General features: G+C 35.4%; 1 protein-coding gene across 2 annotated transcripts in view; it reads left to right on the top strand.

Annotated features, from left to right (window-relative positions):
• Positions 1-15,325, top strand: part of vwc2l (von Willebrand factor C domain containing 2 like) — a 49,770-nt gene that overhangs the window by 10,485 nt on the left and 23,960 nt on the right. For both annotated transcript variants that reach the window (XM_016449966.1, XM_016449965.1), the window contains exon 3: positions 5,279-5,408. In XM_016449966.1, coding sequence (XP_016305452.1) covers positions 5,279-5,408 — 130 coding nt within the window. The remainder of the gene's footprint in view (positions 1-5,278; positions 5,409-15,325) is intronic.

Below are 15,325 nucleotides of genomic sequence, written 5' to 3'. Positions count from 1 at the left end.
AAATAAATACCAAACAGTTGATAAAAAGATTGAATCCAATATTTTGTAGTAATATAGCATAAGGAAAAATGTATAAGCAATTTTTTTTTGTTTTTGTAGAGTACTGGAAATTGACTGGGAATACCACAAGTATAGCAAAGTGTGAAACCCCCCCCCCCAAAAATTATCAAAACTTTTTTGGGAATAGTTATACCATGTGTTAGACAAATCAGTAAGTTTTAGTCCAATGCGATTATATATACTGCGTCGTGCAAAAATGCATATACACAAATGCAATAATTATTCATTTAGAATTTATATATTTAAGTTTGACTTTTTTGTGCATTTGAAATCCTTTTGGAAAAAACAGCTTAAACCAGTCTGATCCTGGTCTGTTTTGCTGGTTTTTGAGAGATTTTACCCATGTGTCAGCTTATCAGCTCAAGAAACCTACATCTATAGCAGGTAAACCAGCTGAAGACCAGCTTGGCCTGGCTTTGAGACCTGCTAGCCCAGCCAAACCAGCTAAGACCAGCAAGCATCCCTATTCTGGTTAAGCTGTATTTTTCAGCAGGGAAATTGTACTCCTTTCATGAAATGACTCTGGCTTTTCCTTTCAGTTGATTTGCTTACATTTTGTTGGAGCCATGTAGCGAATCAGCTCATGGGGAAATATGAATAATCAAAGAAAGGTTTTCCTATGAATTAATTAGTAGAAAAGTCCATTTCTACTGTGCATTGTGTCTCTTCCTTAAGAAAAAGGCAGTGATTTTCCCTACTTACATTCCATTAGGTCGTAAATGTATCTGGTGTCAGGGTTGCCATGGTAACCAGGGGGGGCCTGGTGTCGTTGCAGACATCCTGGCATCCAGTTTATTGGGTGAGGGGACTGTGACGATTTGTTAATCTAACGAATAACTGATTTGTTAAATCAAATGAAAAATTGTGTGTTTGATTGGTCCAGACGCTACAAATTCAGCCATGTTGCTGAATAATATATAATACTGTAAGCAGATAATTCTGGGAAGAGTAAAGCCTCTACAATAAGAGTGATCCAGGCCTAGCTACACAAAGAGTCTTTTCAGCAGAACATTTTCTGGCCCTCTTGTCCTGTACTGAATGAATGTAATGAATACTTTGTAAGGATGGTTTTTCATTAGTACTGAATGTACACTTTCAATCATAATACCCAGTTAAGACATTACTCAAGTGCCCTTATCAAAGTAAAAGGTTCAAGTTCATAGTTCGTTTTTTAGAGAGAATGTTAATCTCAGCATTCTCTACAGTATACACTATGAGAACCAGATGCTCATACCCACTGCTGCCCATTGTATCCTTTTTTTTCCTTGTGTTGGGTCTACGAAGAGTCTGGCACAATTACAAATGATTTGTATGGACAAGTTCACAAGCTCCTGTCCCACTGGACTGGATGCTGTTATCAATGGAGAGCAGAGGATTATTAGTGTCCGTGCCACTTACACAGTGTGCAGAGACTAAAGGGCATGACCACTGCCAGGACAGGGGTCCCGATCTCTGTCTGTCCTCGAGACCTTCAGCTGTGATCCACGCTGGCATAGACATGAGTCAGTGTCACCTCTGTGAATACATGAAATTCATGAATGAAACATTAGAGTGCTACAATAGTGCATCACAATTTATTCAAATACAAGGTTCAAGATTTTACGTTTTTAATTTAGTATTAAATAAGTAATTATATTATAAATAGCAATTATATTATAATTAGTAACATGTTTTTGAAAGAAGTCTCTTATGTCCACCAATGCTGAATTGATTCAATCAAAAATACACTAAAAACAGTGATATTGTGAATTATTAATGTAAGTTAAATAACACTTTTCTACAGTAATATATTGTAAAATGTAATTTATTTCTGTGATGACAAAGCTGACATTTCCACAGCCATAACTCCAGTCTTCAGAGTCACATGATCATTCAGAAATCATACTAATAAGTTGATTTGGTGCTCAAAAAACATTTCTTATTTTTTTGAAAACCATTGTGCTGCTTAATGTTTTTGCGGAAACAGTGATTTTTTTAGGATTGTTTGATGAATAGAAAGTTCAAAACAACGGTATTTATTTGAAATAGAATTTGTTTTACATTAAAAGTAAACAGTAAAAGTAAAACTATAGTCAGTAAAACTTTAGTAAAAGTCACTTTTTACCAGTTTAATTAATCCTTGATGAATTAAATTATGAATTTCTAAATAAATCTCACTGACCCCAAACTTTTGAATGGTAGTCTGTGTTGAGTTAAGTATTATCTGAAAAAAAAAAAGACAATTAAACATTAATAAATAAAAAAAATCATATAGTGGTGCAGCAGTCTCAGTGAACAGCTACACAAAAAACAAAAACATAAAAAGAAGAAAATGTGTATAATATTTGTGATCAGAATTTGCCATTCCGAAATAAATGCTAATTATTTCACAGACATACAAATATACAAAGGAAAATATACAGGCCTGTTCATATTTAGTTAAGATACTAGTTTGATTGTTGCCACAAATCAAACAATTTGATTTGAAAAAAAATAAAAATATATATATATATATATATGTTATGGCACTAACCTGACAAACGCTTGCAAACCCAGTGATTAGTTCCTGCTCACAAGTGCTTGCTGATTCATCCCGGTACTTTGTAAACACGACTTGATTTCCAGGCAGACTGATGAAAAAAACATGTCCCTCCCAACTCCCAGAGGTTGTGTAAAGTCAGCCAATCATATAAGAGCTTAAAGTCAGATCGAAAAAGTGCTTTTCAGTTCTGTGTGCAATATGTATCAGATAATCAGACTGTGGCCTATATATATAGAGTCCTGTATATCAGTAATGTTTATCTTTTATACAGACATGTAACATTCGTTATGATGTTTTATGTTATGCAAAAACGTATATATGCTGTTTGCATAAATTTTCAATCCCCATGCTGCATAATTTCTAAATTTACATAGATAGGAAACAATTGCCATAATGATGACAAAGTTCCCTCACAATTGGCCTCTACCTGTGAATCATTAAAATAACTTCCACACTCTCTGGAGAGGAACCCCACAGTTAAGGAACCATCATTCTAAAGGACTTCTGTGAAAATAAAGACTAGAGAATATTTCAAAAATACTACTGTGGAAGTTAAAATAAGTGCATAAATTAGAATAAAAGTGTGCAATATAATATCCGAGAGTTTGAATGTCCCAGTGGACATTGCTGGTTCAATTATCAGGATGTGGAAGATACATCAAACCACCCAGACACTTCCTTGAAAAGGTCGTACCTCAAAACTCTCTGTGCGAACATAAAGGACACCAGTGAGAGAAGCCAGAGAGAGCATATCGATCACTTTGAAGAGGCTGCAGGGTTCAGGAGCTGAGGACAGAGTAAAAGTGCACAACACTGATGTACATTGTGGCACAAATAGGGAACAAATGTCCATTAAACAAAAAAAATGTGAAGTTTATGGATGTATAAAAAATAGTTCACCCACAAATCAGAATTTACTTAGGATTTATCCTCAGGCCATCCAAGATGTAGATGACTTTGTTTCTTCATCAGACCAGAAATTTAGCATTAAATTACTTGCTCACCAATGGATCCACTGCAGTGAATGGGTGCCATCAGAATGAAAGTCCAAACAGCTGATAAAAACATTAATGTCTTATGAAGAGAGGCATGTTTGTAAGAAACAAATCCGTTAACTATTCCTTTAACTAATATTAATGCTAGCACACATGACTTTGTGGTAAGACTTCAGCCAAAATTCAAAACTATTTGGGAAATGCAAATTTAACACTGCCCACCATCAAACATTATCATATACCAACTGTGAAGTAGCATCGTTTGACTCGCCTCAACAACCAAAAAGAATAGATTAAAAACATACCTGAACTGTGTGGGAAGCTGGTACATACTTACTCCAATAGACTTAAAGCTGGCACTGCTGCAAAAGATGCCTCTGCAGAATATTAAAATCTGTGGAATGTTAAAGTAATACATGTAGAGTTTTAGAAATTATCACAGAAAACCAAATTTCAGTGTGGGAAAGTGAGAACTGGTTAAGGGTCTAAATATTTTTACAAGGCACAGTGGGCTATATGGGTTTAAAACTTAATATTTTATGGCCTTTTGGGATCCATGTATTATTCAGCAGGTAGAGTAGTGTATTTCATCACAGACATCCATTGTAGGACTATCACATATTAATCTGGGCTATCTCCACTGACAAGTATGCACTGAACGGTATGGTCTCAACTTATATCTGTTGTTGTTCACTGGTTAGATACTGTCTGATTGAATTATTAATGATTAGTAATTATAAGCTGATCTCACAAATGTAAAGTCCCGCAATACCAAAGATATCTTTATGCATGCTAAGATCAAACTAATTATTGCTAACAAAAATTATTTCTAATAAGGGGCCATTTAATTCAATATGAAATGTTTTTAAATCTGGATGAATGAATGAATTTAGAATAATAGAAAAATGGGGAAGGACTTTTTAAAAGAAATTAATACTTTTATTCAGCAAGCATGCATTAAATTGATCAAGAGTGACAGTAAAGAAATACAAACTACTGTTTTCAACGCTGAGAGATCTTTTGAGCGCTGAATCTGAAGAATTATTAGACACTGAAGACTGGAGTAATGGCTGCTGAAAATTCAGCTTTGCAGCAATAAATAATATTTAAAAATGTTCAATTGCAATAATATTTCACAATATTAGATTTACAGTATTTTGATCAAATAAATAACCATAAGAGGTTAACTGAGGTGTCTTTACACGGCCAAGTTAAGGCTACCCTGTGCCTGCTCAAAATTCTGTGTAAAGACCTGCTCTGACCCACATCAGTTCCTAATATCAACATACTTTACAGAGGTGCAACTGTTGTGTAAAATAGTTTATGCCACCTCTGAGCAGCATTAAATAGTCTTTGAAAAGCACCTAATACCATCTCAGAAGCACTCCTGTGCCACCTTTGCAGTATAAATTTGGCATAAGAGACTTCATAGAGCATAAGAAACTTCTTTCAAAAGCATTAAAAATTCTTACCAATCCCAACCTTTTGAACTGTAGTGTACAAATTAGCCAGCAGGTTGGAGGGGTGGATTGAAAAGGGAGAAAGATTTGTGACATGGAGCAAGCACTTATACTGTTTTAATTTGGAATAGAATGCATTTATATATAAAAATAGAGTCAGTTTGATTTCATGTTGACTGTGTCAACTGTGATGTCTTACCTGTAACATTCTCTCACCGCATTGTATTTCTCTGTCTCCCCAGCCTTCGCCCTGTGAATGGTGTCGCTGCGAGCCAAATAATGAGGTGCATTGTGTGGTCGCTGACTGTGCAGTACCAGAGTGTGTCAACCCAGTGTATGAGCCAGAACAGTGCTGCCCCATCTGTAAAAACGGTAAGAACGGCCTATTTCCTATTATAGGTTTATGGAGAAGACGAAAATACCTGCAAGGTGTACTTTAGAGAATTCCTTAGAGGACTCTCTCTACAATCCCAAAGGAAAGCGAATTGTTCCGCTGACTGGCATGTATCAGTGTTCAAGAAATAGCAGTGAGGTGGATGTGAGAGTGTGGTATAAACAGACAGCTCCATGCACAGGTTGCTTAAAACCCACTCAAACTTTCTATTAGATTTCGGTGCCACCAGCTAGCGAGCTCTGATTACCAATCCTCTGCTCAATTACAGGGGAAATTTGGTTCAGATAAACAGTGTCCCATTGATTAAGACCATGCTAAGAAGGATTAAATGGCCAATGGGGACTCCTCTATCTCCTGTGTCTTGATGCACTAGTCAGGAAGGCCCGATTCCAAAATTACAATTATTGGATTCCAATGGCTCACTGGATGGCCAAGGGCAAGAGATATCCCTGAGTCAGTCCGATACAGAGGCACAAACACAAAGTGTAAGCTCAGTGAATCAGTGGGATAAAATGTTGATCGGCACAATGCTTATAGGCCAAGCAGCCTGACATAGATTTAACCCTTGTGTTGTGCTGAAAATCCTGTACTTATTTTGGTGTACCCAGTCAAAAATGACCAGCCTTTTAAAAATTGCTTCTAAATCTCTCATTATGCTATATTATCACCAAATCTTGGATTCAATCTTTTTGTCAACTTTTCTTTCAATTAGAACAGGTTTTGTATTACTATTTGGAACTGACTGTAGGCCTCATTGATCTGAGCTTATGCACTTCAGTTTTCAAGTGAACAAAAAGCATTATTTGTGGATAATTTTGGCAGTATTCACTCAATATCTGAGCATTGTAGGTTGTGGGAATGCTACAAATGTAATAGGGTTCAGAATACCAAAAAAGTTCAATGGAATAATATTAACTAGCAATTTTTGGAAAAGAAAAATCCATTACAAATGCAAATGCAAAATTTGTGAACTTGTGAACATGAAAATGTTAACATTATTTTTCTACGCTGATACTGTATAATAAAAAATATTAGATTTAATTTAGTGTTGGTTTTGAAAGAACAGCCGCTTTTACATAAGAAAGCTTTAAAGGTATAAAAATATATGAGAGTATCAGCTAACCTTTTTTTTGACATAATAGATTTTAACAAGATAAAACTGAATCAAGTTCGCAAATTGCAGCCGAGTTTCTCTCTTCAGTTTTAAAGAAATCTTGCCGCTCTTCGGAGCACCTCAGGAGACATGTTTGAAAATAGATTTGTAAAGAAAAATCATATCTAATCTTCTAAGTGCAACTTTAAAATCCCCTCCTTTTTCCCTTCTGGCACACACTGACCTACATTCTCCAGGATCCACATTACAATCAGAAGTGGGGTGTAAGGTATAGTTGCTAAATAGAGACCGACTGTGACTTTCTGCTTTACTAGCGCAGAAAGACAGCCAGAGATACGCACACACAGATACACAAACCTCGCCTACAGCCTGGAAGAGAACTAATCCAGGCAGACAGGGCACGGTGACGAGCTTGTGGTGCTGGCATTTTAGGGAGGCTGTGGTGGAGCCCGTCCCCTGGAGGAAATAACCAAGTCTGCTTCCAAGATCTTTAAAGGGGTCATTATCAGGAAGAATCACATTTTACTCGATACTTTGAGATAAAAGTGTTCAATGTATTACATATATAATAAAATATCCTTTCAGACCTTAAACCTTCTCCTCCAGTACTTCATTTACGTAATGTGTTTCTCATGCAAAGATGGCGTTTACATCAGGGTCAGGCAAAATTCAGAAATGAAGATTTGGCTCTTTTTCAACTCATGAACTGGTGTTTAAATTGAATTGGTTAAATCCTACAGGAAGTTGAGATGGAATAACAGGAAAGGGAATTTAGCAAATTGTAAATCAAAGAAATATAAAAGTAATGCATTCTGGAAAAGAAGCATTTTTGCACTCTGGTCCAAAAAAATTAATTAAAAGTTAAAAATTTTGGTAATTGAAAAAAGAAAAGAAATTTATATAATTATTCAGTAGGGACACATTAAACTGGCCAATAATGAGCATCAAATCAGCAATGATTTACAATGATTTTTAAATCATTCAATTTTAAATCATTCAATTCCGGTGACACTTAAGACCGGAAATATAGCTGTTGAAAACTCAGCTTATCACATGAATAAATTACATTTTTAAAACTTATAAACAAGGAAAACAGGCTTATTAAATTGTAAATATATTTCATAATATTGCTATTTTTACTGTATTCTTGATCAAATAAATGCAACCTTATTAAGCATAAGAGACTTCTTTCTTTTTACATTTACCTGTTTGCTATCTCAATATAATACAATAAAAAAAAGCATTTCCAATTCAATTCTGGATGACATAACAGCCTGTTTAATTTTAAGGGTCACAAAAATATATTCTGACTGTTTTTGATACTTTACTAATTGTTATAAGTGGGCCTCAGGGAGAAAAATTAAATAATAATAGCAATAACAAAATTGATATGAGCACTTCTAAACTGAGCTGTTCTAAACAGTCTGTCATGTAATCTCTCTCAGATTGTTTCACATGGACAAACTGAGATGGTAAATGTCAAGAGACACTTATCCCAGCATTGACGGAGCTGGCAGAGGATCAACAATGACACTGGGAATGCCAAGTCTCAGTCAACCAAAAGTCAGACATGACTGCATCGTTTTTTTATAGCACAATTCTCGACTTCCACAAACATATAGCTCACATCTGACTCTCGTATGTCGTCAAAATGAAAGAAGCCTGGGAAGTATCACTTTGTTTTGAAGCCTCTCTTAATGAACCTCGCAGGAATGCAGTACTTTCTTTGCTGAAGTGAATTTGAACCTCAAAAACTCAAAAATAGCCTTAAGAAAAAGTGATGTGCTGGCTTCCTACTGATGCTAATTACCAAATTATGCCTCTAAACATTGGCACATGATGCAGCCTTTTAAAACCCATGTTAACAAGAACTTTGACCAGCAGTACTAAGCTCAGTTTGTGCACTGCTGGAAAGACAACTGGCCATGTTTCTATGTGGGTGAGCCAATCGTGGGCAACCATCTCTCAGTAGCTTCAGTGGTTACCATAGTAATTGCTTGCTTGTAGGTTGCAGGCTAATCTGAGGGCAATGACGTGGGCCTCCACTGCAACAGAGTAACTTCACCTATGATGATGACTATGATCTGAAACATGCTGTAATATATAGTTTGTATGCACTGCATGCTTCAATGTGAAGGAGCTACAGTTCACTGTTTTGGCTGTAGTCACATACGTTTTTCAGTGCATTGTTTGCAATTAATAAATCTACATATGGAATCCATCTCAGCAAGTGCTCTGAGATTTGTTCACTTTAAGCTCATTGTTTGGTTCTCTTCTTGTGTCCATTGTAAAAGCAAAAGTGCTCCAGGTTCACTTTGTGTTCACACCTTTGCCACCATTAGTTACTATAAAAAGACTCAAGAGTTTAACTGGACTGCATTGCTATGTGAAAGAGAAAATATTTGACAATTGCAGCTTAAGTGAACCAAGGAAAGGTACAACCAAGGCTGACTGCAAATAGAACTGGTCTTTTTTACTCTGTTCACTTTTGGGACCTTCTGTGAAGACCCTGAAGAGACTTTGTTTAAAGATAGAAGTAATCACTTTCGTGGTTTTTGCCATTCAACGTTAGAGCTGCATTTTCAATGTAATTTTATGCCTTCTGTTCTTTTAGCCTTGATATCTGAGATTAAAGAAACACAAGATTTCAAATGTTTATCATATTATTCAAATCTCAATCAGTGTTTCAAAATAATACAATATTTTTTTTTTTACCCAGACTTCAACAGAAAGAATGTAAAGTGATCCAAATCTTACAGTATTGAAGATAAGCACTTCCTGGTTTTCCACACTCCATAATGTTATAGGTCTTGTTATTGTTAAAATTAAACTAGTAAAAATAAGTAGAAGTAATACAAAGTAAATGTACTAAATCTAAAACTGATATAAAAACAAAGATATTTTTTAAAAAATAATGACAAAAGCACATCGCATAATTACTAAAAAATTTAAATAAAGGTCAAATGAAAACTGAAAATTACAAATATTAATGGTATATATTAATAATATAGCATAATAGTATTTTTTATAATAATAGCACTTATGTAATATTACTACTATATAAGTAATAAAGTAACACCCTATGGGACATAAGTTGTTTAAAGCAATGGTTCACCCAAAAACTACAATTTCTGAAAATGTACTCACTCTCAGGCCATCCAAGATGTAGATGAGTTTATTTCTTCATCATAAGGATTTGGAGAAATATAGCATTACATCACTTGCTCACCAATGGGTCCTCTGCAGTGAATGGGTGCCGTCAGAATGAGAGTCCAAACAGGATGTATAATGAATAGTTCACCCACAAATCAAAATTTGCTTAAGATTTACCTGCAGCCCATCCAAGATATAGATGAGTTTGTTTCTTCATGAGAACAGAAATTTAGCATTACATCACTTGCTCACCAGTGGCTCCACAGCAGTGAATGGGTGCCATCAGAATGAAAGTCCTAACTGCTGATAAAAAACATCACAATAATCCACAAGTAATCCACACAACTCCAGTCCATCAATTAAACTCTTGTGAAGTGAAAATATGCATGTTTTAAATAAGCAAATGCATGAAGGCATTTTAAAATTCAAACCGTTGCTTCTGGCTAAAAAACGAGTCCTCTTTCCATAATATTGCTTTCACATTCTAATCCTTTAACTGACAATCATTAACTAATAAAAAACACATCTTACAACCTTATCACTTACAATGTGCAATGATGTTGTAATCAAGGACTTGATCTTCTTAATAAACCAGTAGTCTTAAAACAGATGTCTGGGTCATTAAGGAATGGCATCAAGCACGATCTTATCCGTTATCTGTTTGGTACCTGTCCACCTGGCCAAGGTGTCCTTGCACTAGTGACGCTCTTTTCTATAGGATGATGAATAACCACTCTTGGCTAGGCTAGTAGTCACGCATCTCTGTTTCACCCCCCTTGAAACGGTTGCTTTTGCACTTTTGCCAACAGCTCATAATTTGTACTGATGGAAATCAAATATTTGAGTGTATGTAAGACTCCTTCAGGTCTCATAGCAGCATGCAGAATATTGTAGGCAGTAAAGCAATTTGTGCACTGCTAACCCTGCCGCCCTATTGCAAGTCTATTAACATGTCTGTGATGTGGTTAAAAGGCAATCTAGTTGTTTTCCCCCCACAGTAAAGGGGAGGTCATGAAGCTTGAACTCTTTTTGAAATGTGCGGCACCACTGACTTTTACTGACATAGAGTGAGGACTATATTTCAAGAAATACTGCCACATCAAACCAGAAGTACTTTTCAAGGACTTGCTTGTCATCAAGAATGGCCTTACACATATGCTGAAATGTTACTTCTGTAAATGCTGATTTTTAATGGGACAGGTATGGTGAATACACTTCTTCAGAGCTGATGGTTAACTTATTCATCAAATAATATATATCAATATACATATATTTAATATATCAAATAATCATAATGCAACTACATTTGCAAAAAGAAAAAAAAATATGTCTGGCACATTAGATAGATGTAGATAGATGTAGACGAAATTGCTTTATAAAACGGATAGTTCCGGTCCTTGATTCTGATTGGCTGAGCCGCGTTCGAAGCTGTTGTAAATTACACTACAAACATACACCTTTGTTTACTTCTGTGTGTTGCTTGGCAACCACTTTGTTGGAACCACAACTGTTTCTGAGGAACTACATTGTTTGGTGGAAAAATACTGTTTTTATTTATCACATTGCACTTTATTTGCACTGTTTTATTCTGTGAAACCTTACTACGTATATGGAATAACCGTTTTATAAAAGCAATAAGCCCCATAAAGCCGTGGTTTACAGTGAATTTATAACAGCTAAGGGGCTTTGTTAGGCACAACGCTTCTTGGGGCTTATTGCTTTAGTTTACAAAGAAATGCTTAACAGTGGCACTTTAAGATCCTCTAAGTTCCACAGAAAAGATGTTTTGGAGTAGTGCTTCATTCAAATTGATCTTAAAATGTCTATACAGTGTGAGGGGCTTAAACAACAAATTTCCAAAAGATTCAGTATGAAATATGGGCTCTTGCAGATCATTATTGATGACCAAGATCCCGGTCATTATAGTAATCTTTACTAATAAGACCTAATTGATCAGTGGCTGGTGCCCATATTTTATATTATTTTACGAAGCCATCACACAAACTATAATTGCAAATGTAGCTAAACATAATATAATGAAGATCTTATATGAATAAGGTCACTATAGAAGATCTAATATGATAAATAGGAACTTGCCTTGCCACAAACGTTTTGCTAATGTTCCCAAAGTTATGAAAACATTATTTCTTAATGTTCTTTGAATGTTCAAAACATCCAGTTTTTTTTAATGTTTAAAATTGTTTATTTTTAGAGTCACATGAGTACCCCAAGCAAGATTGCGGCTCCTTAGATAAGCTCCTACCCACTTGCCAATTATTACATCATTTATGATGAAATAGTTGACATTTCGTTGGAAAGAATACTTTGAAAACGTCTATGATCCGAATTCTAGAGACCTACTCACACTTTTGACGACATTACGATGGCGACAACGTCTAAATACTTCAAGGAAGCAAACCGCATGGCAACCAGACAGACCCCACCTCCCACTGAGGCTAAGGCAGCTTCGAGTCCACCCGAAAAGCAGACTGACGCTAAAGTGAGCCTGAAGAAAGTTTTCACCGAAATTACTAAAATGAGTAAGACCCTTCAGGTATTGGCAGCGGACACTGCGTCATGCCGGATCTGTTTCCTACGTTATTGTGATTTGATCTGAACAAAAACAGCGTATCCGTGTGACGCAGCCTTCGTAAAAATTATTCGCAATGGTTAGGCGGAAATTCGTGTGTGGGACGAATACATTTCTAAGCTTAATTTTACTGCTTTATGAATATAAAAATTTGTAAAGATTGTATTATTTGTAAAGAAGACACTCCAAGCTTTCAAATGAACCCATATATGGGCTGATACCATATAAGGAAGGCTATGTAAATGAAGCATAAACATTTTTAACGTCATTTTGGACCCGTATCCGGGTCCGCAGAGTTTAACTGGTTTTAAGATGCTGTTAATAATTCACGATAATTTGCGACTTCGAGATCAGCAAAGCAAGTGGATAAACACTGACTATCTTGTGTCTTGTTAAAAAAAAACCTAGCCTGAATCTCCAATCTGATCCCACCTACAAAAAGTCTTGATATAAAAATAAATAAATAAAAGTCTGTACTGTGATAATCATACGCCTACGTTTTACACTGCAGGTATTCTGTTAAACTCCTTTTAATAGAGTAAATCCACAATAATCTTATTTATCACACTAGTACAATTATCTCTAAAGATCTCTGTATGCCCACAAGTTTCTGGGTTCAAGATTTATGCTGATATATAATTTGTTCATAAGATATGTATCTTTTCACTAAAATGAGACTAATAAGTACAACCGTTGTAGCTTGAATATACAGGCACAAGTTAATATTAATATTTAATGGAACTTAAACTGGACTATACTAGACTAAACTACATTGATTGACGATGCTCTACACATACCTTGACTCTTGTTATAGATTTTGTTTTATAGTAAACATTGATTGCAGCTTCAGTCCTCCTTGAGGTCACCAGAGGTCAAGTGCTGTAACACAGACTGTAGGCTATAAAGACAAAGAAATGCACCACTCACAGATAAATAAATATTAGAAATTGCATTGTAATTTAGTAGAAACAGAAGTCCAGCCTTTAAGAAATGCAAGGATCTATTTTATAAATTCATAAGTGTTTTGTTAACACTTTATTTTAGTGTACATGTTACATGTACTTACTGTAGTAATAACAAATTATACATGATAATATGCAACCTAAACCAAACTCTAATCCTATAGTAAGTAGGGTTAATTGGAAAAATATTTCCTAGTCATCTCAATGGTAAGTGTCCCAATTTACCTAAATTCTCACTACATAATGTTATTAATATTACTCAGTTAATAATTGTATATTTATACTGTAACGAGGGCATGTAAAATAAAATGTAACCCTGTTCTTTTATAAATATATAATTTTAATCTGTAAAATAAAATAAAAAACTGATGCCTTCATGTCAATTCCTTGCAAAGCACATAAAATAATCTTCAGAAATATTCAGACAATGATGGCTGTTCTCTGCTTTTAATTTTATGGTTAAAAAAGGCATTACTGCGTAAACTCATTACAGGAATTAATTCTTCACATAGAGTCAGCCTATTCCACTTTTCATTTGCTATCATTTAGAAATGATCATTGCTCATTTACATGGGTAAATATGGACATAAACGCACAGATATTTGCAAAGCAATTATACCAACCGCTTCAGGTTTAATCCACAGCAGGTCACTAATATCTGCTCATTGGGGGAAGGAGGTTAGGAATTGCATAAAAATTTAAGTGTTCTTGTAAATGATGATCGTAGTAGACCCTTGGAATTAAACAACACTGTGTTTAGTCACATTTATTTTTTTTAACAGTGCTGTTGACTGAATGAAAATCTGCATAGTTATATAGAATCTCATTAAAAGGCTATTTGGAATACTCAATTCTGACTGGTCAGTCACAGCATTATGTGGTCGAATATTGTGTAATGACTGCTAAACTGTATATTTGACCATCTCACCAAACCAGACCAAACAAAATCAGCAAAAGATGCAGTTTTAGCTTGATAGAGCCAGGGGCGCCGCTAGTAATATTGGGCCCTATGAAAGAATATGAGGTTGGGGCCCCTACCGCACCAAACATACACTATATTGCCCAAAATATTGGGAAAACTCAATAAAACAACAAAAAAAAAACTCATCGCCAAACACCAATGACTTGTACATGTTTCCATCTTTGATGCCACAGTTTTGGAAGTGCCTTTTTCTGTTCTACAGAAGGGGGTGTCCCAATACATTTGTCCATATGTATGTACAAGTCACAGGTGTTTGGTGATGAGTTTTTGGCTCAAGGTCTGCATTTAAAGTCACACCAGAGGTGTTCAGATGGGATTAGGACTTGGCTTTGTGCAGACCAGTCAAGTTCTTCCACACTGACTGAATCAATCTTTTTTTAACCTTGCCTTATACACAGAGGCATTGTCGTGTTAGAATAGAAAAGAGTCCTGTTCAAACTATTGGTATAAATTTAGAAGCACACAATTCCCTAGAATAGCATTATATGCTTAAACATTAAGATTTGTGCTCATGGAAATTACCAAAGTAGTCAAACCTGTTCATTAGAAGGGGGTGTCCCAATACTTTTGGCAATATACTGGCAAGCCAGCCTAGCTATTCAATATCTTTGTCTGCAATTTAATAATATTGACCTATTACTTTTGCTATTGCTTTTGACCATTAGATATCAGTAACATAATTCATTCAGAACCTGTTTTATGGTCATAGACTTTCTGTACCACACTATTCTGCTGATATGGAATGAGTTTGACTACTTAATCAGTTATATTAACAGAAATGCTTCACTGGGGCAATCAAAAAAATCTTAAAATAATAAATAGGATACCCCATAACACCAGCATTTCCAGCAGTATCCAACATTTCTCAATCATGATCTTACTCAGCTAAATGTGACTATTAGCTTAACAACTGTATTCCTTGTTTGCTAGCTACCTATGCACATACAGCATACAATGTTAAAAATGTTCTACATTACGAACCTTAACCCAAAAACCTTTAGCTTCATACACTGTAGATAATTGTGACCCTGCCTGTGGAAACCCAGCTAAAGTATTTTTTTTTTAAGGGGGGGTTCATTGCGATTTCACTGTTT

Source organism: Sinocyclocheilus anshuiensis, unplaced genomic scaffold, assembly GCF_001515605.1.
Source record: "Sinocyclocheilus anshuiensis isolate Anshui unplaced genomic scaffold, SAMN03320099.WGS_v1.1 scaffold627, whole genome shotgun sequence".
NCBI classification, from domain to species: domain Eukaryota; kingdom Metazoa; phylum Chordata; class Actinopteri; order Cypriniformes; family Cyprinidae; genus Sinocyclocheilus; species Sinocyclocheilus anshuiensis.
The sequence above is the reverse complement of the archived record's forward strand: the minus strand, read 5'-3'. Positions and strand labels throughout refer to the sequence as shown.